General features: G+C 51.7%; 2 protein-coding genes across 4 annotated transcripts in view; one reads left to right on the forward strand and one right to left on the reverse strand.

The window, feature by feature from the left end:
• The window catches only part of ARHGAP1 (Rho GTPase activating protein 1), a 41,259-nt gene extending 20,833 nt beyond the window's left edge, over positions 1-20,426 (reverse strand). The window contains exons 1-3 of one of the 3 annotated variants that reach the window (XM_074955386.1): positions 20,328-20,426; positions 13,800-13,982; positions 13,045-13,137 (exon numbers count right to left, since the gene is read on the reverse strand). In XM_074955386.1, the coding sequence (XP_074811487.1) occupies positions 13,045-13,137; positions 13,800-13,932 (226 nt within the window). In that variant the 5' untranslated portion in view covers positions 13,933-13,982; positions 20,328-20,426. The other 2 variants (XM_074955388.1, XM_074955387.1) reach the window with 2 other exon arrangements.
• ZNF408 (zinc finger protein 408) lies at positions 19,566-25,920 on the forward strand. The gene is made up of 5 exons (XM_074956672.1): positions 19,566-19,573; positions 20,064-21,012; positions 21,790-21,851; positions 22,594-22,910; positions 23,888-25,920. The coding sequence occupies exons 1-5, from the start codon at positions 19,566-19,568 to the stop codon at positions 25,846-25,848; spliced, it is 3,297 nt and encodes a 1,098-aa protein (XP_074812773.1). The 3' UTR covers positions 25,849-25,920.
• Positions 25,921-26,083: the final 163 nt, after the last annotated feature.

Below are 26,083 nucleotides of genomic sequence, written 5' to 3' on the forward strand. Positions count from 1 at the left end.
GTCCAATGGCATTATAACAGCCAAGCTCCTGACATTTGGGGATGGACTCCAGAGAATGTTAACAAACGTGATCATCTTCCTCAGCAAGCACATTGAGCCACATAGCACAGCTTCAGGCTAGTGTGGAGGACACACCACAGTAATATGATGTCCCACCAGCAGCTGGCAGCAGAAAAAATTGCCCCTCAAGGAGTTCATGGAAGAGTGGCCAATCGGAGTGCCAGTTGCACAGCAAGTCTATTTCCTGATTACAACAGTGGATGAGAGGAAGGGAAGCAGTCTCAGCACGGATGCCTGAAGCATACACCACAATAAGATGAAGCTAGATCCAAGCTAACCTGGCCCAAAGAAACCATCACCACCCAAGAGGAGGAACAGAACTCATGCCAACACCTGAGAACCCAAGGGTGCCCAGCATGAAGTCTGCAGGCTAAACTCAGCTCAGAGAGTTCTGCCATGTCTACGCATGGAGGTGCGGTGCACAGAGAGGACAGTCCCAGCTGGTTGCACCTCCACATTTAAGAGGAGGAGGGTGGCTGCAATTTACTTGGTTTAGTGCACATTACATGCAGCCTTCACACTTCTGGCAAGTTGCCAACACAGTCCTAGGCTGGGCAAAGTTTGGGCTCCCCTGAGATAACCCAGCTACAGGCCACAATCATGTTAAAGGAATACCATGATCCAGAGCATCGAATGCCAATGACATGAAAACGAGTCACTCTACCTACCTGTCTGGGCCCCATCAAGTGCACCCTGGTCTGGAGGAACAGAAACAAAGTTACAACAAGCCGTCTGTACAGGCAATCAATCAATCACACACACCCTTAGCAGCTCTGCTGCAGGGATCAGGGGTCTCTCTCTTCCCCTATGTTCCTATCAAAACCAAGGTCATCTAGTGGTTCAAGGAGAGGACTGGGAGTCAGAACTCCTGAGTCTTACTCCTGCACCTTTCCTTGTGTGTTTCACTGACTCAGTGTGTAACCTTGGTCGACTCACTTCCCTGCTATGTACTTCAGTTTCCCCATCTGTAAAACTGGGATAACAGCACTCCCCTACACACTAGGGTGAAGTGACTCTTGTTCAAAGTGTCAGAAACCTCTGACTGAGAGGGGTTTAGAGATAGATGGAGGATGTGCCTTACAATATGGATCAATATAATTAGTAGAGTGAGCCCACTTTGCAATAAGCCAGATCTCACTTATAAAGCAGCAGATGGGGACTATTATACTCCAGATGCTTCCATGATATTTTGTGAACCCTTAATATTATTGCCTACCAATAAGTGAAAAAGAGCAGCTCATAGCCCTGGTCTACACTAGGGCTTTAGGTCGAATTTAGCAGCGTTAAATCGAAGTAAACCTGCACCCGTCCACAAGATGAAGCCCTTTATTTCGACTTAAAGGGCTCTTAAAATCGATTTCCGTACTCCACCCCTGACAAGTGGATTAGCGCTTAAATCGGCCTTGCCGGGTCGAATTTCTGGTACTGTGGACACAATTCGACGGTATTGGCCTCCGGGAGCTATCCCAGAGTGCTCCATTGTGACCGCTCTGGACAGCACTCTCAACTCAGATGCACTGGTCAGGTAGACAGGAAAAGAACTGCGAACTTTTGAATCTCATTTCCTGTTTGGCCAGCATGGCAAGCTGCAGGTGACCATGCAGAGCTCATCAGCAGAGGTAACCATGATGGAGTCCCAGAATCGCAAAAGAGCTCCAGCATGGACTGAACGGGAGGTACGGGATCTGATCGCTGTATGGGGAGAGGAATCCGTGCTATCAGAACTCCGTTCCAGTTTTCGAAATGCCAAAACCTTTGTCAAAATCTCCCAGGGCATGAAGGACAGAGGCCATAACAGGGATCCGAAGCAGTGCCGCGTGAAACTTAAGGAGCTGAGGCAAGCCTACCAGAAAACCAGAGGGGCGAACGGCCGCTCCGGGTCAGAGCCCCAAACATGCCGCTTCTATGATGAGCTGCATGCCATTTTAGGGGGTTCAGCCACCACTACCCCAGCCGTGTTGTTTGACTCCTTCAATGGAGATGGAGGCAACACGGAAGCAGGTTTTGGGGATGAAGAAGATGATGATGATGAGGTTGTAGATAGCTCACAGCAAGCAAGCGGAGAAACCGGTTTTCCCAACAGCCAGGAACTGTTTCTCACCCTGGACCTGGAGCCAGTACCCCCCGAACCCACCCAAGGCTGCCTCCTGGACCCGGCAGGCAGAGAAGGGACCTCCAGTGAGTGTACCTTTTAAAATACTATACATGGTTTAAAAGCAAGCATGTGAAAGGATTAATTTGCCCTGGCATTCGTGGCTCTCCTGGATGTACTCCCAAAGCCTTTGCAAAAGGTTTCTGGGGAGGGCAGCCTTATTGCGTCCTTCATGGTAGGACACTTTACTACTCCAGGCCAGTAACACGTACTCGGGAATCATTGTACAACAAAGCATTGCAGTGTATGTTTGCTGGCGTTCAAACAACATCCGTTCTTTATCTCTCTGTGTTATCCTCAGGAGAGTGAGATATCATTCATGGTCACCTGGTTGAAATAGGGTGCTTTTCTTCAGGGGACACTCAGAGGAGCCCGTTCCTGCTGGGCTGTTTGCCTGCGGCTGAACAGAAATGTTCCCTGCTGTTAGCCACGGGGAGGGGGAAGGGTTGAGGGGGTAGCCACGCGGTGCGGGGAGGCAAAATGTGACCTTGTAACGAAAGCACATGTGCTATGTATTTAATGTTAACAGCAAGGTTTACCCTGAAAGACTGTAGCCACTGTTTTATAAAATGTGTCTTTTTAAATACCGCTGTCCCTTTTTTTTTCTCCACCAGCTGCATGTGTTTCAAGGATCACAGGATCTTCTCCTTCCCAGAGGCTAGTGAAGATTAGAAAGAAAAAAAAAAAAAAACGCACTCGTGATGAAATGTTCTCTGAGCTCATGCTGTCCTCCCACACTGAAAGAGCAAAGACGAATGCGTGGAGGCAAATAATGTCAAAGTGCAGGAAAGCACAAAATGACCGGGAGGAGAGGTGGCGGGCTGAAGAGAGTAAGTGGCGGGCTGAAGAGAGGGCTGAAGCTCAAATGTGGCAGCAGCGTGATGAGAGGAGGCAGGATTCAATGCTGAGGCTGCTGGAGGATCAAACCAGTATGCTCCAGTGTATGGTTGAGCTGCAGCAAAGGCAGCTGGAGCACAGACTGCCACTACAGCCCCTGTGTAACCAACCGCCCTCCTCCCCAAGTTCCATAGCCTCCACACCCAGACGCCCAAGAACGCGGTGGGGGGGGCCACCGGCCAACCAGCCACTCCACCACAGAGGATTGCCCAAAAACAAGAAGGCTGGCATTCAATAAATTTTAAAGTTGTAAACTTTAAATGCTGTGTGGCATTTTCCTTCCCTCCTCCACCACCCCTCCTGGTCTACCTTGGTAGTCATCCCCCTATTTGTGTGATGAATGAATAAAGAATGCATGAATGTGAAGCAACAATGACTTTATTGCCTCTGCAAGCGGTGATCGAAGGGAGGAGGGGAGGGTGGTTAGCTTACAGGAAAGCAGAGTGAACCAAGGGGCGGGGGGTTTCATCAAGGAGAAACAAAGAGAACTTTCACAACGTAGCCTGGCCAGTCATGAAACTGGTTTCAAAGCTTCTCTGATGTGTACCGCGCCCTCCTGTGCTCTTCTAACCGCCCTGGTGTCTGGCTGCGCGTAACCAGCAGCCAGGCGATTTGCCTCAATCTCCCCCTTACTCTCACAGAGATTGTGGAGCGCACAGCAAGCAGTAATAACAGTGGGAATATTGGTTTTGCTGAGGTCTAAGCGAGTCAGTAAACTGCGCCAGCATGTTTTTAAACATCCAAATGCACATTCTACCACCATTCTGCACTTGCTCAGCCTGTAGTTGAACAGCTCCTGACTACTGTCCAGGCTGCCTGTGTGTGGCTTCATGAGCCATGGCATTAAGGGGTAGGCTGGGTCCCCAAGGATAACTCTAGGCATTTCAACATCCCCAACGGTTATTTTCTGGTCTAGGAAGAAAGTCCCTTCCTGCAGCTTTTGAAACAGACCAGCGTTCCTGAAAATGCGAGCGTCATGTACCTTTCCCGGCCATCCCACGTTGATGTTGGTGAAACGTCCCTTGTGATCCACCAGTGCTTGTAGCACTACTGAAAAGTACCCCTTGCGGTTTATGTACTCGCCGGCTTGGTGCTCCGGTGCCAAGATAGGGATATGGGTTCTGTCTATGGCCCCACCACAGTTAGGGAATCCCATTGCAGCAAAGCCATCCACTATGACCTGCACATTTCCCAGGGTCACTACCCTTGATATCAGCAGATCTTTGACTGCATGGGCTACTTGCATCACAGCAGCCCCCACAGTAGATTTGCCCACTCCAAATTGATTCCCAACTGACCGGTAGCTGTCTGGCGTTGCAAGCTTCCACAGGGCTATCGCCACTCGCTTCTCAACTGTGAGGGCTGCTCTCATCTTGGTATTCATGCGCTTCAGGGCAGGGGAAAGCAAGTCACAAAGTTCCATGAAAGTGCCCTTACGCATGCGAAAGTTTTGCAGCCACTGGGAATCGTCCCAGACCTGCAACACTATGCGGTCCCACCAGTCTGTGCTTGTTTCCCGAGCCCAGAATCGGCGTTCCACAGCATGAACCTGCCCCATTAGCATCATGATGCATGCATTGGCAGGGCCCATGCTTTGAGAGAAATCTGTGTCCATGTTCTGATCACTCACGCGACCACGCTGACGTCGCCTACTCGCCCAGTACCGCTCTGCCAGGTTCTGGTCCTGCATATACTGCTGGATAATGCATGTGGTGTTTAATGTGCTCCTAATTGCCAAAGTGAGCTGAGCGGCCTCCATGCTTGCCTTGGTATGGCGTCCGCTCAGAAAAAAGGCGCAGAACGATTGTCTGCCGTTGCTCTGACGGAGGGAGGGGCGACTGACGATACGGCTTACAGGGTTGGCTTCAGGGAGCTAAAATCAACAAAGAGGGTGGCTTTACATCAAGGAGTATTTCAGGCAGGACTTCACGGAGGGTTCCAATAAGAAATGGTGCACCTAAGTTATTGTTCTTATTGGAACAAGGAGGTTAGTTTGGCCTCTGATTGATATGTGACTAGATTTACCTCGCTGCACCTTCCCTGTGAGTGATTGCAGTGTGACCTAGAGGAATGAGTCCCCTAGACGGTGGGGGGGGTGGAAGCAAATGAGTACAAAACAAATCTGGTCTATTTCTTGTTTTGATACACTCCATCTATCTTTTACATCTTTGGCTGGCAGCAGACGGTGCAGAAGGACTGCATGCCATCCACATCTCATGGCTGCCCAGCAGAAGATGATGCAATAGGACTGCTAGCAATCCATATCGCCTGCCTGCTCACCATAAGATGGTTCAATAGGACTGACTGCAGGACTAAAGAGAATGACCTGGTCAAGTCACTCCAAATTTAGTCCCTGCACCCATGTCTGCCCAGGCACTCCCGGCTGACGCAGCCAGGAGCACCTCGGATATGACGATGACGGCTACCAGTCCTATTACACCGTCTGCTGCCACAAGGCAAAGGGTTGCTGCTACTGTGTAGCAATGCAGTACCACGTCTGCCAGCACCCAGGAGACATACAGTGACGGTTACCTGAGCAGGCTCCATGCTTGCCGTGGTATGGCGTCTGCACAGGTAACTCAGGAAAAAAGGCGCGAAACGATTGTCTGCCCTTGCTTTCATGGAGGGAGGGAGGGAACGGGGGCCTGAGGATATGTACCCAGAACCACCCGCGATAATGTTTTAGCCCCATCAGGCATTGGGATCTCAACCCAGAATTCCAATGGGCAGCGCAGACTGCGGGAACTGTGGGATAGCTACCCACAGTGCAACACTCCGGAAGTCGACTCTAGCCTCGGTACTGTGGAAGCGCTCCGCTGAGTTAATTCACTTAATGCACTTAAAGCATTTTCTGTGGGGACACACACACTCGAATATACAAAACCGATTTCTAAAAAACCAACTTCTATAAATTCGACCTAATTTCGTAGTGTAGACATACCCCTCGGTGGGGATCTGTATCTCTGAAAGATCCCTTGCCACTCCCACCCATTTCCATTTCTCTTGTTCAGAGGGCAGGTTCCAACACGGATACTAAGCCTGCTTTAGGGGGTTGGCAAGAGCATAGCTACCCTTAGAAACCACCCCATCCTCTCAACCTCACATGCCACAGTCACACGTCAAATTTTGGGGCAGGAAACGGGCCTTCCTTGGCACATCACAAATATCAATTATTTGCACCATGTCAATGTCCCAAAGGAATGTCACCAAAGCCAGCAGATAAATACAACTGAGTGCAGAGGGGAAGGGATTCCTGTCCAAATAATAGCAATGAAAACACACTGCACTAAAGGGGAAAGGACCAGTGTTATCTCTGAGGGAAGGCAGCGCAGGGGCCTTGCTGAGCACAGCTCTTCACCAGCACAACCCATTGCGACACACAGCTCCAATGCAAGCTCTGCAGACAGTCACTGCCTTTACTCTAGTATCCCCTTGAAATGGCAGCTGCAAGAACTCAGAGATGTGTTCAAAAGTCAGATAGAGTCAATGTCGCCCCTGGATCTGTCATCAAAGTACAACACAGTAAGATATAGCAACACCCAATACTCTGCCTTTTGCCATGCCTGCAGGAGGACTGGAATTCCTCTCCCTTTGCAGAGATGGCAGCTCTCCACTGCTACAGCAGGCTGTGCTACACATCAACACAAGGCCTGTTCTGCCAGGGCAGCCCAAAAAGCTACCAATAAGTGCTTGAAATCTACTGCTTCTCACGCATAACAAACAGAAACAAGCGTCAAATTTCAGGGATTGGGAAGGGGCCTATTGGACAGGGGCTACAGATTATTCACAGGAGATCACATACTGGTTTCTAATTTCCCTGTGCCAGGTGAGGGGAAGCCAATTATTTGGGGGAAAGCAGAGATTATAATGCATCTCACAGCTGCAGGTTTGAGAGACAGGCACTAAAGGGGTAAAGGCAGCTCCCTTGTCTCCTTCAGCATTACCTGGGCTCTGGAATGCAGTCCCACTGGGCAGGAGGATCAGTGGAAATTCACTGCCTTATAGCAGCTCTAAGATTCTTTGCTTTCCCCAAATTCCAGTGGGATTTGCATTCTCTGGATCCTACTCTCACCTCCTTGATGGCCCCTAACCATTAGCCACGTTTGCTGTGATTCATTCTCATCTGTGATTTGGGGTCAGGATTACACTGTACCGCAGTTTGGCTTTGACCCCAAGGTGTCAGAAATGACTACTAAATCTTTTAGACGTTACTAACAAAATACAGATCTCTGGAGAGGAGGCCCAGGGGTGAGCCTGAGCCTGGAGTGGTTCCAACAAGGCCCTCAGAGCATGGGCTAGCAGGCTTTTCTCCAGATGTCGCATGTTGTGGTTTCTCACAGATCTCACATTGCAGAAGTGGTTGCTGAGGTGTTGAGCAGCCTTTGCACAAGTTTCTGCAAAAGGAGTTTAACTGCTACAGAGCAGTAATTCCACTGCCAAGAAGAAGAGGAACCCACAAACAAGAAATGCACACAGGATGCACCAGAGATCTCTACCCTTGGCCTGGTCAAAAATTCTGTCAACAAATCTGACAAACAAAATTTGAAGAAACAATTTTTTTCACAAAATATATGTTTGTTTTCCATGGAAAATGTCAATGTTTCATCAAAAAAAATTAAACATCCAGAAAACAAAATAATTTAGCCAAAATCTAAAATATTCTGATTCAAAAGGGTGCCACAGTGCCTCATGGGATTTGTAGTCAGATGCCTTACACCTCTACTCCTTTCTCTGAGCTAGGCTCTCTAGCAGAACTACATCTCCCATGATGCACCACAGCCAGGGACTCCTCAAACACATATCCTCGCTTTACCAAGGAGGGTGAAACGGTGCATCACAGGAGAAGATGTATTCCTTCCAGAGAGCATGACCCACAGAGGAGAATGGGAGCATACTGTCCCTCAAGTACAACTCTCATGGGGAAACTTGGAATCACTGTGGATCAAAATATTTTGGTTTTTGATATTTCACCGAAAAGCCAAAATTTCCAGGGGGAGCAGCGGAGAACAACCATCAAAAGACTATTTTCCAACTAGTTCTACTCCACACTTCTTAGAATTCAAATCCTTCCCCTTAGGGCCCAGACAGCTTGGGAGTCCACAGGACAACCGGGATCACAAATTAGTACCAGCAAGATAATGATTGTCCCAATTTTTGAGTAGCCATGATTGTTTTTATAATATTAAGCTGTGTTGTACAAACATTATGCATCCTTCCATCAACAAGGAACCTCTGTGCTAATCTCACATGACAGCCCTGGATGCAACAAGCTCAGCCTGAGGATGAGAACCAGCCTCCTGCTTCTATTTCCTTGAAATGTCTCAGAATAGTGCCCCAGAATGCTCTTCAGGAAAAGATGGACAGAATTAGCCACATGCCCTCTGCCCTGATGTGCAGGACAGGGCATGGATGGCTAAGCAAAGCCACAGAAGGAATCTATTGAAGCAGCAGGATGGGCAAAACCTCTATCTCTGCAACCCTTTGGTAATGATTACAAGAGAAATGAGGCAAGGGCTGGCCATGGTGAGCTGTCACTGCATGGAGAAGGTTTAAGTGCAGATCAGCAGCTTGTCTAGTGAGCCAAAGGCATTAGTTCTCCAGGATTTGGTGGCCAAAGGCTATTTTCTAATCAGTTTCTTCCTAGTCTGTAAGAAACTCCCTTAGTGCTTCTTTCCAGCACTGACACCATGTGCTCTCCACCATTAATGGGGGCCCTGCTCCCACAGCACCAGTTTAGACCCTCCTGGATTAAACATGTCCTGGGAATGTGACCCTGTGATTCCAAGGTCTGGGCTGTGGTTTGACATGTTGAATATTGTTTCAGTTACTTTATTAATAATTGACTAAGAGGCTAAATAAACAGCCTTGTCACGGAGCCCAGAGTGTGACTCAGGCAGCCCCTCTGAGCAACAGGGCCTGCTGCCAGGAGCTGAACACGTCAGGGAGCCTCTGGACTACATCTCCATTAACTTGCTAACTGGAGCTGCACTGCCAACTCCCCACTGCTGGGACGGGTGTCATCAGTTCTGAAAAACTGGTTGCTGGTGAAGCGTCCCAGACTGACATCTCTGGTGATCTAGAGCAGGGGTGGGCAAACTATGGCCCACAGGCCGCAACCAGCCCATCAGACCTTTTAATCTGATCCTCGAGCTCCCGCTAGGGAGCAGGATAGGAGGCTTGCCCCGCTCCGCGCATGCCGTGGCTCCGCGCGGCTCCTGGAAGCAGCAGCATGTCCCCCCTCCGGCTCCTACAAGTAGGGGCAGCCAGGGGGCTCCCCATGCTGCCCCCACCCCAAGTGCCAGCTCTACAGCTCCTATTGGCTAGGAACTGTGCCCAATGGGAGCTGCAGGGGCAGGGCCTGCGGATGGGGCAGTGCACAGAGCCACCTGGTCAGCGCTGCGCCTCCACCTAGGAGTCGGAGGGAGGACATGCTACTGCTTCCGGGAGCTGCTTGAGGTAAGTGCCACCTGGAGCCCGAACCCCTGACCTCCTCCCACGCCCCAACCCCCTATCCCAACCCTGATCCCCCTCCTGCCCTCCAAACCCCTCGGTCCCAGCCTGGAGTGCCCTCCTGCACCCCAAACCCCTCATCCTCAGCCCCACCCCCTCCCCCGCACACCCGGCTGGAGCCCTCATACCCCCGGCCTGAGCCTGGAGCACCCTCCCACACTCCAAACCCCTCAGCACCAGCCCAGAACCCCATCCCCCGCATCCCAACCTCCTGACCCAGCCCAGAGCCCCCTCCCGCACCCATAACCCCCCATTTCTGTCCCCACCCTGGAACACCCCCCCCCAGCACAGAGTCCATACCCCCTCCCACACCCCAACCCCTTGCCTCAGCCCACAGCCCCCTCCCATACACTGAACCCCTCTGCTCCACGCCCAGCCCACAGCTCCTTCCTGCACCCCAAAACCCTCATCCCAGGCTCCACTACAGAGCCCGCACCTCCAGCTGGAGCTCTCAACCCCTCCCACATCCCAACCCCCTGCCCCAGCCCTGAGCCCCCTCCCGTACTCTGAACTCCTCATTTCTGGCCCCACCCCAGGGCCTGCACCCCCAGCCAGAGCCCTCACCCCCTCCCGCACTCCAACTCCCAATTTCGTGAGCATTTGTGGCCCACCATACAATTTCCATACCCAGATGTGGCCCTTGGGCCCACCCCTGGCCTAGGGCCTCCATTCTCAGAACAAGTTCAGCCTGGGCAGCAGCAGGGTGATCTTTCCCCCACCAGCAGCTGCCAACGTGCTTCAGCCCAGCCCTAAAGAGACCTGTCCCCCTTTTAGGGGTCAACAGGGAATCCCGTTTCCATGCTACACTCAGTCCTGGGCCTCTCCACTGAAATTGCCAGCAGCAAGCTAATTCGTGCCAACTCTGCTGGTGGGTGTAGTGATATCTGTCTGGACTGAGGCCATCTCCCCTTGAACGGAGCACTAGCCTGCCTGCCTTCCATTCATAGACTGGTTCTGCAACTGCTGTGGTCTCCCTCCTGGAACCTAGAAACACAGGGAGTCACACTGGGTTTCCTGGGTCTTCAGCGATCAGCTCTGAATCTACTCAACATAGTTCCAAGATATCAGCTGATGGCATTCAAAGCTGAGTGGCAGGCACTGAGCATGCCCAGGGCACATGGTTGCTGGATGAGAGAGTGGCAAGCAGAGAACTATTTGCAGGGGGAGGAAATCGCCAGCCTGGAATAAGGCAAGTCAGTGCCCTCCAAGTTGGACTTGAGATGATCACAGAACACAGGAACTAGACAAATGTAGCAGGCCATCAGCAACCCAACTCCAACAGCAGTCACTGGCACAGGCTTCAGAGGAAGGCTTTCCAACCACACAAAGATCACAGGGACGGGCAGTTAGAAATTACGATGGATAAAAATTACCCCAATAGTGGGGGAGGAGATTTCTTCCACAACCCCGGCACACATTCCAGTCAGCCATCCTGCCAGATGAGAACCTCCTGAAATCCCACCTACCATTTCAGTTAGATATGGAATTTTTCACTTTGTACCCTACACAGTTATGTAGAGTTGTTGTGCCCTGCCTGCCTCTGAGCTGGCTGGATTTCAGTGATGCCTATTCATGCATTTTGGGATAAAAGCTTGGGATCCCTTGGGATAAAAGCTCTACAGAAACACTGGAGATTATATCAGCACACAACACATGGCAGAGGACATCCTAGGTTTGGGCCCATCATTCCGTGGTTCTTGTTGGTTCTGATCTAACCACTCCGTTAAGCACTGTGGGCTTTGTCTGAGGTGAATGAGAGTGTCATTTAACTCTTAAATTCCTGGTGTTTAGAAACACCTGCCTGCTCTGTCTTAGCAAATATCTGAGATTCTGTCACTGAAGCATTAAATGGCACAAACCTGCACTCCTCCAACCCAACCACAGCATTATGGAGAACAGGGTGGTGATCTGGGACAACTATAATGCTGGAAATTTTAGACCCTGGAAGCAGGATCAGGAATCTGGCAAACCAGTACACTATGGACAAGAATGTATGGGTACGTCTACACTACAATAAAATACACGCGGCTGGCCCACGTCAGCTGACTTGGGCTTGTGGAGGTCAGGCTACAGGGCTATAGAACTGTAGTGTAGATGTCTGGGCTCGGGGTGTAGCCTGGGCTCTGGGATCCTCCTCCCTAGCAAGGTCTCAGAGAACAGGCTCCAGCCTGAGCCTGAACACCTATTCTGAAATTTTATAGCCCCGCAGCCTGAGCCCACATCAACTGACCCAGGCCAGCTGCGGCTGTGCTGTGGATCTTTTGTCACAGTGTAGACATACCTTTAGAGACCCTTTGGCCAGGGACTGAATTATTCCACTAATCTTGAGCGCCCAAGGCTCTCTAGACACAAAGTAGCCCGGAAAAAGCCATAGTGTTAGGGACACACAACAATAGTGATAATCTCCAAAAAGCTGGAGTGGCATCACTGAAGTGGAAAAAGGAGCCATATTCCAGCCAAATGTCCCAAACCACCCAGAGAAGGGGATTATACCAGTGCAACTTTCATTTCACCATGGGATCTGATAAGCCTGGGATTCTTTCCTCCTCCCCTCCGCCCAAGATTTCTCTTCACTTGTGGAACACAAACCAGGGTGCAGGGCTAGTGGAGGGGCGCATGGATAATGCTAGCTGAAGAAGTGGGAGAATCAAGTTGTGGGGGACTGGGGAGGGTTTCTGGCAGCAGGAGAGCTGGGCAAGCTGGAAATAGTTCCAGAGCAAAATCCTGACCTGTATCCCCACTCCCAGCACCTTCTAAAAACTCCAGTCACAGGTCTCAGCTGTAACTGGCATAGGGTGTTTGCAGTGCTCCAAGAGTTAATATATTTTAAAGGACGTTCATGAAACAGGGAGGGAATCAGGAATGTTAGTGCTGCAGCCTAATTATCACTGAAGTATCAACAATGTTAACCCTTTCCCATCTGCTCCCTGTAGCAGACACATCCAGCAAAGGCTGTCCCCACAGTCCAGCTACAGTAAAGGCCACAAGCTTTGACTATGCAAACTGCATGGTCCCCCACCAGTTAATGTGCCAATTTCTCAGACAACTTAGATATTAGCTACCACCCTGAAGAACCAGGGGGAGGTGGCAATTCTGGTGTAATCAGCTAGAAGGTGCTGCAGCATGCCTTTGGACATGGTGGGGCTCCAATGAACGCACCTAAGCAGAAGTGACCAGTCCTCACTCTAATAACTTCAGAGACAGTGAGATCTGGGAATTAATCTGAGTCAAACAGAGAACAATGGAAAATAAGAACTGCCACAGACATCCCAAAGGTTTGGGGCTCCCATCCCCCAAAATGTCAGCTGTCCCTGTTGTGTGCCACTGGTAGTTGGCACAGGGCCCTTTCCACTCCAATTAACAAGTCCACATCTGATCCCACTGAAGAGGCAACACTGGAAGGAGTGGGGAGAGTGGGTCATTACCTGCTACTTCCACAATCTGGTGCCTAGCAATATCGTAGTATGGATCATCCCAGCGCAGGTGAGTGATGGGCTCAGGGGAGCAGTTGGTGTCCTCTGCACACAAAAAAAAACAGGAAACCAGCAATTAGCATGAAAGCAGAAACGGACCTGGAGCAGCTCTGGGAGGGGCCTGGAAACACAGGGATGAGAACCGGAGGCTCAGTGACACGGGGAGAAGTTAATGCACTAGCCTGGCCTTCCTGAACACCTGTTTTGAAATCTTGATTTTGTCACAGGACAAGCAAGTTTTGTCAAGTCTCAGCCTTGTCCCTGGAAGGCAGCTGTGCGTGTCCCAAACCCCACAACTCAGAACAGTGTCTAGTCAGTCAGCTTCTGCTCAGGACTCTCCTGAGCATGAAAATTCACCCAACATGTATGAGAGGAAAGGAGCCAAGGGTATTGTCAGGGCTGCTCACAGCACAGGTGCTTCTGCACATACCCTGCTGCCTACCCTGCATGCTTTGCCAAATCACTTGGTCTCTCTGGGTATCAGAGCCCGCAAGAGCCCAGCCAGGTACTACACTGTGGGCTTCGGGCACAAAACAATTCACACATCTCCATTTCCCAATCCTCACATCCCAGATGGGACTGAGTTAGAGTGTGAGAGGGTCACAGTTCCCTGCAACAGGCCAAGGCACAAGGTGTCCTGGAATACCTCTTGGCCTCAAAGTCAGCTCTGCACCCAAATGTCTGCTGGCCCCAGCAGGGATGCCCACCTGACTTGGGAAAAACAGGCACTTCATCTGCTGGCCAGTTCTTATCATCTAAGGAAGCCAGTTTGAGCTGGCTCAGGGACTGGTTGGTGTCCTCCAGGGTCAGGTCATCCTGCAACTCCGAGAGTGGGTCCATGGTTATGGCCCCCAAACTCAGCTGCTTGCCCGAAGAGCCTAGAAGGAAAACTACAGAGATTCTTAAGTCAGACACATACAGATCACACAACTCCACTCTCACAGCCTATCCAGAGGCTCTCCCCTTCCTTCCCCTCCCCTCCACACTCAGCCCATCCACTGACTTCTTACCCCTTTTCCTGACTTCCCCAAAGACTGCTCACACTTTACCCTACCCAGAAACTTTCTCTCCCCCAAAGCCCACCCAGATACCCCTTCTACTTGCAGCAATGGGCACCCTGAACAGCAGACCCTTCCCTTCTACCTCCTGTTGGGAGGGGGAAAGAGCCCTAGCTAACCCTTCCAGTGAGTTTCTGCCCTGAGCCCAGCTGTGGCCTGATGGTTCTCCCTCCCAGAGTACTCAATTTGGGAGAGACACTGAGATACAAGGGAAGATAACAGGCTATCCCAGTCCCTGCCTGACACACTGACTGTACCAGCCATTATTTCCACATAACACGCCCCTTCCTGCCCCAGTGGAGCTGGCATTGGGCTCAGCTGCTTGCACAGCAGGGCTCTGCTCTGGAAGCTTTCCCAGATTTCATATCCCCCAGCTATCAGGGAGGGTCAGGGGGCTCTTAACAGTTATCTGCACTGGCACATATGGGTGCTTCAGTGCATTAGAAACAAAATCCTGTTGGGGACAGCTTGACGCATCTCTAGCAAAATTTCACTGACTGGACTAAAATGCAGGGAGAACGCCAACCCCCTTTGCCCCCCCACAAGCATTCTCAGTTTAGCATCACACATAGCAAAACCCTTCTCTCCCATCCCAACACATAGGGCAAGAGGCTAGGATACACCCCATGTCATTTCCATAGCACAATAACCCGATGCAGGCAGCACTGCATAAACTGTGCCACGACACTGAGGAGGCTAAGGAGTTTAGAGATTCCAGGGCACGAGAATCATTCGCTGCTGCTGAGAGTTTTTCCTCAATCTCACCTGGGGTAAAATGTGGGTGCGACCCCAAAACTGAACTAAAGCAGCAGATCTTCAGGAGGTTCCCATTTCTTAAGGGAGCCCTCTAAGAAACAGCTGATTGAGTTTAATGCTGATGCCCTGGTGATATGCAGGAGGCTGATGGATGGGACCGAGGTACAGACCCTGCTCTCAGGAACTAATATTAGCAGCACCGTGAAGATGGGAATGTTGCTGCCAGCAGGCTGCATCCCAAAGGGAGCTATAACGAAATAAGGCCAATGATGACACCACTGTTAGGGCCACGGGTGGGGGCTGAGGTGGCTTTGTAGTGCTGCAGCCAGTGAGGCATCTGTCATTCACAGGGATACACGTATCCTGGGACTGGTTCAGAGGGGAACTCAGGCATGTGCAGGCTGTAGAAGGAAGGGTTCTGGGATGGGACAGAGTCTTGTTTGCGTGTAAATGCCCAGAAGAGGACTGCAGTGGCTAGGAACTAAACAGCAGCAGAACACATGGTCTTGCCTGAAAACTAACAAAGGAAGCTAGACCCAAAGTGGCTTTTTCCTGGAGTGCAGGAAGGTGGAGTAGCTTGGTGTTTCGAATTCCGAGTTCCTATAGCTGCTTGTGAGATCCAAGAATGCAAGGAGCCTATGAACAGTTAGTGTGATCAGGGTGACATTCCAAACTCTAAAGAGTCTTGCTCATATACTTGGAGCTACACCAATTGCCAGGTTTGGGGTGGGGATTTTGCCAGAGCATTAGTTAGAACTTTGAGAGTTTGTCCCCTCCCTTTGGTAGGAGGTGCTGGGGGCTCTGACCCTTCCTTATCTCTTCCCCAGCAACTCAGAGACAGTCTTTAACTCGTCCTTGGCTCCCGGATGTCTGGGAGTTATTTCAAGTCAAGTCAGATTCCCATAACCACAGTGAGACAGACATATATGGGCAGAGGATCTTCGAGGCAAATCAGAAACTATGCAGGGCCTGACAGATCTGCAGTCAGCTAGAGAGCCAAGCAAAACTGTTCCCTGCCCCCCTCCTGAGAGCTAGAAGAGCTGCCTGAACTTCTCTTCGATCTCAGTAGGGTCATGGAGCAGGACACTACGCTCCTCTGGACCATGAGCTAATGTTGGAACTATGCAGCAGCTGTAGCCAAGTGACAACCAGCTCCCCACACCTAGCAACAACAGATTCAGTTTCTATGGCAACTGTAGCCAGTATTTGCAGTGATTTAGTCTGATTATAGAATCCCCAGCACCAGTATAATTTCCCCAATAATCCAGCAGACACTCAGATTTGAAGTCTGATAACCCTGGAGGTTGCATGCAAACTGTCCTTAGCTGGTCCCATCTCAGACCCTAGATTCCTGCAAGGTGCTGTCTTAACACACAGCAACTTCAATAGGAATGGAGGGAATTCAGGTTCAGTCTTAACTGCTGCCACCCCCTCGATCAGTGGGAAGCCTTTGATAGGAGTCCTCTACATCTGACTGTCATTGCTGCTCACCAGCAGCAGCTTGCAAAGCAGTGTCCTGAAGTGCTTAGGGACTAAGTCCAAATTCTACCAGGCAGAGGTGGTGCTGGCCCAGGGGCATCATGGAGTTGGGTTCCCTTAGTCCTCACCACAGGAAGTGCCACAGCCTGGCTTCAGGAACAGCTTGTAGTACTGAGCCAGAGGCCCAAGTTATTGGTTTAAAAGCCAGCATCAAGTGGATTCCACATTAGCAGGCTCCTCTCACTGGTACGGTCTCCAATGCTGGCACCACGTGGCATAGAGTGCACTAGTCTCTAGGTTCCTTATAGTTCTGCAGTAAAAGAGTGCCTCAGTGCCCTGTGTGACACCTGATGTTCCCACCCAAGAAGAGCCCTCCCCAGCCTTCGCTCCAGAGGTTGAACTTCCCAGCCCCTTACACATGCAGGCAGCTCCCGAAATCCTGAGAGTGAGTTCAGGCTCCACACGACAGAGAAACTCGTGCCATGGGTATGCAAGGAGTAGCAGATTGAGCTTGCATCACCTCTTTGTGAGTTAGTCCCTCTTGCCCCTGAGAATTTCTAAGAAGCTTTTCAGGATCCCTTCCAATACTTAGGTACCCAGAGCTGAGTGCAGTACCCCAAGGGATGTCTTCCCAAAGCAGTGCGCCCCACCCCTCTCCTTGCTTTGGAATGGAAGGGCTCTGGGATTGAGGAGCCCAGAACTTAATGCAGGATCCCCATGGGGTCTCCCCAAGGAATAAACCCTCTCTGTTCATATGAAGTCTCTGCATACATAGCCTCTAACTGACACAGACTTTTTTGCAGCACTATTACATCATGAACTTGTCTCATTTGCTGCCTCCCGCACCAGGTTCTCAGCTATTTTTGCTCCCCAGGCTTCCTCTTCCAACTGAGTCTGGGGTTTGGTCATTTTCCTCCCATCTGCATTATTTATTTAGACGTAATACTCTACACCAAAGAACGCTCATCCGCATCGCCAACTGCCTTGGACATATATTTAAATACATTAAAGAAGAAATACATCATCAAGCAAAGAAGCAATTCCCCTTCCTCAATCACTTCTCATACTAATCAGCATCTGCCAGACCCAACATGGATAAAAATTCTAGGGCCCTTTGAGTTATTTCTCTGTCCTTGCTCTGCAGCTTCCGCCAGTTTAGTGTCTGCTGCACACATAATTATTTTGCCTTACAAGTTAGAGAAGGTCCCTAACCCATTACTGTGGGCTCAGATGTTACCAATTTTTATACAAATATACACAGAATTTTTTTTTACCCAGTTCAGCATCAACACCACCCTCAAAGCCCATTGAGCACACCAGGACTTATAACTCACCACTGCACTAACCCAGTCTCTCAGAAAGAGCCTGGAAAAACAGATATGCCTTGAAACCAACCAACTCAGGCACTGCAAGCATGAGTTCCAGAGTCCACCATGCCCAACCCCCAGTGACAATATCCTGCCCAACCCCCACCCCGAAGTTTGGGAGCTGTTAGCTCAAATGTCTCAGCTGGCTGCACCTGCAGAGGTATCACCCTGAGAGAGAGACATCAAGAGCCAAACCTCCTTCTTCTAGGTCATTAATGACCCCACTAATTCGATATGGATACACTGCTTCTTGTTGCTACACTTTGGTTCTCCACTGCTTCAGTAAAAGCTGAATCTAATGGAATTCCATTTCCAATCTCAAATGCTTTGCCAAAAGCCAGGCACCGTAGCCACTGCAAACCTACCCAACTAGCGATCAAGATCAGGGGAGTGTGGCAGGCAACCTCTAATCTAGCAGAGATCCAGGAAGAAAGTAGAAAAGCTGAGCTCAGGTTTCTCCCTTGGAGTCCCACCACAAGCTGCACATGTTGCTTATCTGTTCTCCTCTGGCCCCACTCACCACAGGGGGCATTTTGCTGAATTTCTAAGGAACTGGAGTCATGTGACAGTCTTGAAAAGGCAATATATCTTTCTTGCCAGCCACAAACCCAGTTCCTTCTGGCCTTCCCCCTTGTAGCTCATCCTCCTCTGCAAACCTGGATACCTTGAGCCAAACTAAAGATTCAGACAGCAAGATTCAAAAAGGGACTGGACATTTATATGAAAAACAAGAATATCAGGAATTCTAACTGTTAATGCTAACAAAAAGTTGGGAAGGATATTAAACCTCATGCTTCACAGCTTAAGAAAAATCTAACCATCAGAGTTCAGGATGAGACCTAATTGGGCGGGGGGGAGAGAAGGTGGATATTGTACCACATCTGCCTACAACAGAGTTCTTACATTTGCATCTGAAGCATTTAGTCCTGGCCACTATTGGAGACAGAATATTGGACTAAATGGACCTTGGCTCTGCTTCAATATGACAACGCCTATGTTCCAAATTCATCACTACAGAAGGCAGTGTATCTTCACCGATTTCAACAGAGCAGCCTGATCTTACACCAGGGTTGCATTTGATCCCCAGTTTTCAAATCCCATATATGATATGAACAACAATATAAAGTGACCTCTGGGGCACCTGATCCAGAAAACACATTTCCCTCGCAGGGTCCCTAAATCTCCTGTTGTCTCCCCAATGCCCTAGTCTATCTTGTGTCCCAAATGTTAATTGTGAATGTGGATCTTTGACAAATACTTTGGGGAAAACTGAAGCATATTATAGTTCCTGATCTTTGCTTCTTCCTACACAGAAACAGTCTTCTACTTACAGAGCTCCAGCACTAAACCTGAACTCCCCTACCCAGCCTGTCTGACTCCCCCTCCATCAGACTGGGGTTCTAGAACTTCCTCTGCCCTCTAGGCTCACTGGTCTGCACGCACCTGCTTGCATCCTAGCTGTTAAATAGTGGGTTTTGGTCTATCACTGCCCAAGCCTCAGGAAACTCTCCTGAATCCAAGAGTTCATAAATGATCCATTAAAAGGCCTTGAATTCCCTTTAGCACTGTAAACCTGGGCATTAGCCAGCCTTGGGGCCCTGAGCGTTGTAAGTGCAGATTGCCTTATCTGAACTAGTTCTGCTCCCATTCTGTATGCACTCTCCACCCTCTTCCAATACAAACCCACAGGGCTAGGCTCTAACCCTGCTCTTCCCAACCCTATTTACAGCTTTCCTCAAGTGGAAGTGGTGTTCTAGAAAGGACGCCTTGACACTTAAACTTTGAAAGGCAAAGGAAGCCAGAGAAAGGCACAATGTCTGAGTAACCAAAGGAACGATAGAAAAAGCATTTTCTGGTCTCGTCCCTCTAAAAAAGCGGTGCCCAGTGCATATTTTGAGTACACCCCATCCAAAGGGTACAAAGAGTGGTTTCTGCTTGGAGCCGACCACTTACTGCCAAACCTGCCGAACTTCTAAACGTTGTTTAATATATATAAAACAAGACATGCTAAGACTAGAAATGCAAACTAGGAGATCTCTATTTGCAGCGTGAACAACTTTTTGTCTGGGAATTTTCTTATTTTTAAAAAGAAAACTAGCAGACAGCTCCGCAGCTGGACCCCCGGCCTGCCAAGCCCCACACACGGCCCAGTTCTCCCCGAGCAACCCGGGCTCCTCAGTCAAGCCCCTTCCAAGACACGGGCATCCCCCACCCTCCTACCCCCAATCTACCTATCGACAGCCCCGCCATCATCATCATCATCAACCCCTCGGCATCTCCGCGCCGCTCCCCCTCGCCGGGTGCTTGGCAGGCGTCAGCCCCCTGACCCCCCTTCTCCCCGCGCGGGGAGCGAGAACCGCGATCCTCTCATCCCCCGCCCCGACACCGCGCCACTGCCCGCTGGCAGCGCGGCACCGGCCCAAGCCACGGGGAGAACCCGAGAGTCCGGGCGGCCAGTGGCCCGCTCCGACCGCCAGGCCGCGCTCCCCGCCCGGACCCGAACCCCGCAGGCCGGCGTCGCCACGAAATACCGACCCCCACCCGACACCGCGACCGCCGCTTTCGCCGCCCTCACCCGTCGCCCGCTCCCGGAGGGTCCCGCCTGTCAAACCCGCTCACAAACATCCGCCTCCCAACCGGAAGAGGGATCCCCTCTCCATGGAAACGGCGGCCCGCCCCCATTCTCCACTTCCGGTCTCTGGCGCCTTCTGGGTCCGAGCGAAAGTCGTCCGGACGCGGCCGCTGGCTCCGCGGATGGTTCCACCCCCAACGGGGCAGCCGGGAGCGGGGACCCTGTTCTCGGCTCCGGCCGCTCCCGACCGGAACCGGGTCGGCGCGCGCCTCTGCCGTGCGGCGGCAGGATCGGGCCGGGGGTCGCGGAGCCGGAGCCTCCGCCCCGGGCCGGCATGGAGCCGAGCCAGCTGGCCGGGAAAGCGGGGGCTGCGAGCGAGCGCCCGACGGGAGCGTGCGCCGGGGCCTGCGCCCCCCGTGTAACGCCGCCGCTCCCATGTCTCCCCGCAGGCCGTGAGCAGCGCCCCGACCGCGGCCACCCGGGGCGGATCCGAGACCCGCCCGCGCAGCCGGGCGCGTGCTGCGGAGCCCTGCGGAGCCTCCCTCCGGGACTGGCCCTGGGGCCCTCCCTCGCCCAGGAACCGGGCATGGGCGTCTGGTGCGTGGGGAGAGCCCTGCCGCCGGGAGCGCTCCTCGGGCCCCGGGCGGAGGAGGAGCTGGGCTGTGCGGCAGAGAGAGCGCCCTCGGAGGTACGGTTGGGCCGGGGGGGCCTGACAAGCAAACCCCGGAGCAGCTCCAGCTCGCGGGCAAGCCAGTAGCACCCAGCTGAGTGGGGGCGGGCAGGACTCCCTGTCCACCACAGAGGCTTATCATGAAAGAAGGGGAAGGGGGAGAGACTAAGGTCCCAGTCAGGTGCAAAGCCTGGCGCTGCCGTGCTCGAGAACCCAGGTGTCCAGCTCTGTACCGTCTGCTGAAGCTCTTTGTTCTCTACTGCCCAGTGCCTGGCTCCCATGTGCGGCACTTGCCTCGGCATTTCCAGTGTGGCAGGGGAAGTCTGCAAGCACCCAACACTAGGTATCAGGTCTCACTTTTATTCGGGTCCTGATTGTCTGCCCATCACTATGGGATCTGAGTGCCTGAGTCACTATAGGTTTCAGAGTGGTAGCCGTGTTAGTCTGTATCAGCAGGAAGAATGAGGGGTACTTGTGGTACCTTAGAGACTAGCAAATTTATTTGAGCATAAGCTTTCGTGGGCTAAAGCCCACTTCATCAGATGCATGCAGTAGAAAATACAGTAGGAAGATAGATAGATATACAGAGAATGTGAAAAAATGGGGGTTGCTAAACCAACTCTTAACAAGACCAATCAATTAAGATGGGCTATTAGCAGGAGGAAAAAAAAAACTTTTGTAGTGATGATCAGGATGGAGACTAGTTACAGGAAGTGCCAGGTGCATCAGCCAGCTCCCAATTAAGGGGCAGACACTGAACTTGTATGTCTGTTCTGAATTCATTTTGTTTTTCAGGCAATTCAGTCTGGCTGCTGCAGTGATGAATCCATTTGTGAGAGGAGCCCCAGCTGGAGGAGGTGAGTAGCTGTATATGAAACAACATGGGGGTTTCCTTTGGGACATACTGTAAGTGTAAAGAGAGAATCTATAGCCACTGTAACACTGTGGGGTGGTCTCACTAGGCAGTGTCAGGCTTGGCCAATACATGGATGGCAGACTTCCAAGAAATAGCCCAGGTGCTTCAGAATATGGTGTCGATCACTCATCATGGGGTATTTTTCAGTTATTGGTTCTGTGCCCTAGTTGAACGTTGAGTTACTGGAAGGTGCCGTCTTCCATGTTCTACCCCACAGTTGGCTGCATTTCAGGGGTGGGTGAAATACTCCCTGGCTGTATAAGGGTTTCTTTGGGATGAAAAATGCTGTGTAAATGTGATCTCACTCTTTCCTTTTGTATGTAAGGGGAATGACGGATTCTTGGCTCTCTGTGTGGAGAGAGTTTGTTTCTGTAGGAGGGCCTCCAAGTGACCTATCTGGAAAGTTTAAAGTGACAGAGAGACCTGGGATAGTGAAGAGTGTTTTAAGGAGTCAGAGAGCTTTATTCTGGAGCTAGTTTGTAGCTACACGCAGCCCAAGAATTCAGAACATGTTCTTATCAAGACATCAGGGGCCTCTTGTAGCCAGTTAAAGGGCTTATTTCCTAGGAGGACTCTTCTCAGTTGACTAAAGTTTGATCCTTCAGAGCTTGGAGCTCCCACTGAAGGCAATAAGATCTCCATGTGCCCCGGTGGGTGCTGACATTGAGCTTGGTGTCTTGCAGATTGGTGAAGCGAGGCCGGGGGGAGGATGAGGCAAACGTGGCTTTGGTGTGGATCAGTGGAAGGCTCCACATCCGAGTGCGGCGTCCTATCGCTGCAGGCACTGAGTTGCTGTACTGGCCTACAGAAGCCCAAGCTGGTCCTGCCCAAGTGGAGGGGAGAATGCTGCAGAGTGCATCGGAGGGGATAGCTGTTTCTGATGAGAAGAAGCCAAAGGGGCAGCTGGCAGTGGCAGCTGTGACAGAGACAGCAACTCCAGAGGCTGTGGTGCAAAGGGAAGGAGCCTCCCCGTGCGGGAATGCATCAGAACCCTTTGCAGGTACGTTCCTTTCACAGGACATGCAAACCTTGTTTTCCTCTTATGAAAAGGCCATGACTACAGCGCTGTTAAGCAGAGATCACTACGTGATTCTGGGGACCCGATAACCAGCGTGTCTTCAGAGCTTGGAGCATTGGTGCAGTTCCAGAATAAGGCAGGCTCTAGGGATTGCGAACCCCTGGGGGAGTGAATTTGGAGGGGCCTATAAATTCAATAAGAGATTCCTCCCACACCATTGTTGTAGGGATTGAGTTCCCTTCCCTTGGGAATGGGGAAGTAATGCTGCCTTGCCTTCCCTGTTCTTTCAGAAGAGGAGGGTGTAGTATGGTATGGGGAGGAGGATACTGTGTAGTGTGCTTGGAAAGAGGAAGACTCTGCCTTGGTTGTGGGATATTTAGCCTATCTCCATAGTGAGCATTATGGAGGTGTAATGGGGAGTTGCCTGTTTTGTTGCTGGTCAAATGCCCAGGTGGGCTGCTGTCTCTGAACTGGCTGTAACTACATACACGCAGAAGTGACTCCTCATGGCTCTAATCACAGCTGTATTCTCCTCCTCCTGCTCTGAATATCCCCCTGGGTTGGTGTTTGTATAGAACTATCCATTTTTGAGGAGTCCAGAAGACATACTAGCAGCTGGGGCTCAGTGGCCAACAGTCTGGCCCTGTGCAGTCCCCCGGGCCCTGTGACTGACACCCTGACCCTACGTCACTTCAGGAAGTAGCAATGCAGAATGGAGAATGTTGCAGTTCCTAGCCTTACCAGCCATGGCACAGCTCCCCAAAGTCCTGCCTGGATGTGTTGAGGTTGAAATTCCTCCCCTGTTTGGAGAGAGGCATCAAGGAGCCAGATGCTTGATGTTCCTTGGTAGGGTGGAGTGTCTGTCTCTGAGTTCCTCCATTTTCTCTGTTCTGGACAACACAAGCCTGTTGTCCTCCAATAGCCAGTGTTGATTTTCCCCCTGTTGTGTGTCTGTGCAGGGGATCCTGATAACTCCAAGGTGATGGAGAATGAAACTAGAGCCGAAGGCAGGAGGCAGCCAGCCAAACGTTCCCACAGGCTGCAAGACAACAGCAGGAAGGAGGAGGAAAGCATGACCCCTAGACATGAGTTTGGGGAAGCCAAGGTGCAGAGGAAAGAGAACCAGCACCATGAGAGCACCTCAGCAGCTAAGGCTAACAACAGATGCAAAGAGGACTCAGTCAAGGAGATGGACCCCCAACCCAAAGCCAAGAGAGCAGATGGGGAGCCAAAAGAGGCATGTTGTGGGAAGCTCCATCTGCCGTTGTCTCCCCCAAACAGGGTTCGACTCAGCGCTCGCTTAGCTGGGAAGCCGCGCAAGGTGCATGCACTGACGGGCCAGTGCCTGCAGGTGCATAATGCTAGGGTGTCTGGGCAGGAGGCCAAGAGGCCAAGCACTTCCGAGGGAGGTGGTGCAGAGACGCGCAAGAAAGTAGGGCAAGTTTCCAAAAACCATTCCAAACTGGAGCCCCTGGAGCAAAGGAAGAAGGGCCTATCTGATGATCCTGATGAGCCAGACAAGTACCCAGAGGTGGAGGTCAGTATTGCACTGGAGGAGAAGTCTTCTGGGAGCCTGGGTGTATCTCAGCAAAAGTCCCTGCCACACGGAGATGAAGCTGGCGAGCGCAGGTATCGCTGTGGGGAATGCGGCAAGGCCTTCCTCCAGCTCTGCCACCTCAAGAAACACAGGTTCACCCACACTGGCTACAAGCCTTTCCTGTGCACTGAATGTGGCAAGAGCTACAGCTCTGAGGAGAGCTTCAAGGCCCATGTGCTCTTCCATCGGGGTGTGCGCCCCTTCCAGTGCAAGCAGTGCGACAAGGCCTATGGCACCAAGCGGGACCTAAGGGAGCACGAGGTGCTGCACACGGGCGAGCGGCCCTTTGCCTGCGAGGAGTGCGGCAAAACATTCGCTCGCCGGCCCTCCCTCCGCATCCACAGGAAGATCCACCTCATGAAGGAGCTCAACCTAGCCAACCCCAAGGTATGCAAGTGTGCCATCTGTGAGCGTTACCTGGCCAACCCTGGCTCCCTGCGCAACCACATGCGCCTGCACACTGGGGAGAAACCCTACATCTGCCCCTACTGTGGCAAGGACTTCCGGCAGCAGGGCAACCTGCGCGGCCACCTGCGGCTCCACACCGGCGAGAAGCCCTACAAGTGTCGTTTCTGTGGGGACGCCTTCCCCCAGCTGCCGGAGCTGCGGCGGCACCTCATCTCCCACACTGGGGAGGCCCACCTGTGCACAGTATGTGGCAAGGCGCTGAAGGACCCCCACACGCTGCGGGCCCATGAGCGCCTCCATACCGGCGAGCGCCCTTTCAAGTGCGAGCAGTGTGGCAAAGCCTACACGCTGGCCACCAAGCTGCGCCGGCACCAGAAATCCCACCTGGAGGACATGCCTTACAAGTGCGATGTCTGTGGCATGGGCTACACCCTCCTGCAGAGCCTCAAGCGCCACAAGGTCACCCACAAGGGGGCAAGAGACTCCATTAAACTGGTGGAGGCTGCAGTCTTGCTGGGCATGGACGTGCCAAAGGCTGCAAGGAAGAGGGTCAAGAGGAAGGTCCCTCAGGATGGGGGTACTGAGGAGCCTACGGTGCTCATGGTGCAGTCAGTGGAGATGCCAGCACCAATAAAAGAGGCAGAGCTTATGATAACTGCTAACGGGCATTACATTGCCACTTACCAGCCCCCAGGCAGCCCCCCTGAGCCCGGGGCGCGCAGGATGCTGGGCAGCGCGTCCCCTGCTGGGCACCTGGAAATGAACAATGACATCATTGAGATCATGATCTCTGAGCATGAGCACAAATGTATCATCATGCAGGACGAAGGCTCCCCCAGTGACGTGGTCATCATCCAGGAGGGCGTGGGTTTTGGTGCTGTAGCAGAGGTGGTGGAGGTAGAGACGGGGACCTGACACCCAGCCTCTTCCCAACCCGTGCCTGACCTGTTTGACTTCTCTACATCTATACAGAATATAAAATCTATTTTCTAACTTTTGTGTGTGTTGTGTCTATGTTGCTGGGAGACCAGGCCCTACCAAGCAGGATGAGTGGCCAGCAGTGCTTCGCATCTGTTTGTGGTGAGGTCAGGAGGGCATGACATAAGACCTGGTCTACACTAGGAAATTAGGTTGGTGTAACTACGTCGCT

This window comes from Natator depressus, chromosome 6, assembly GCF_965152275.1.
Source record: "Natator depressus isolate rNatDep1 chromosome 6, rNatDep2.hap1, whole genome shotgun sequence".
Lineage (NCBI taxonomy): Eukaryota > Metazoa > Chordata > Testudines > Cheloniidae > Natator > Natator depressus.

Bases quoted from the DNA above. Each gene is read 5' to 3' on its own strand.
- ZNF408 (XM_074956672.1), top strand. The intron at 21,013-21,789 runs GTACGGTTGGGC...TTTGTTTTTCAG, and splicing joins CAGAGAGAGCGCCCTCGGAG to GCAATTCAGTCTGGCTGCTG. The intron at 21,852-22,593 runs GTGAGTAGCTGT...GGTGTCTTGCAG, and splicing joins AGGAGCCCCAGCTGGAGGAG to ATTGGTGAAGCGAGGCCGGG.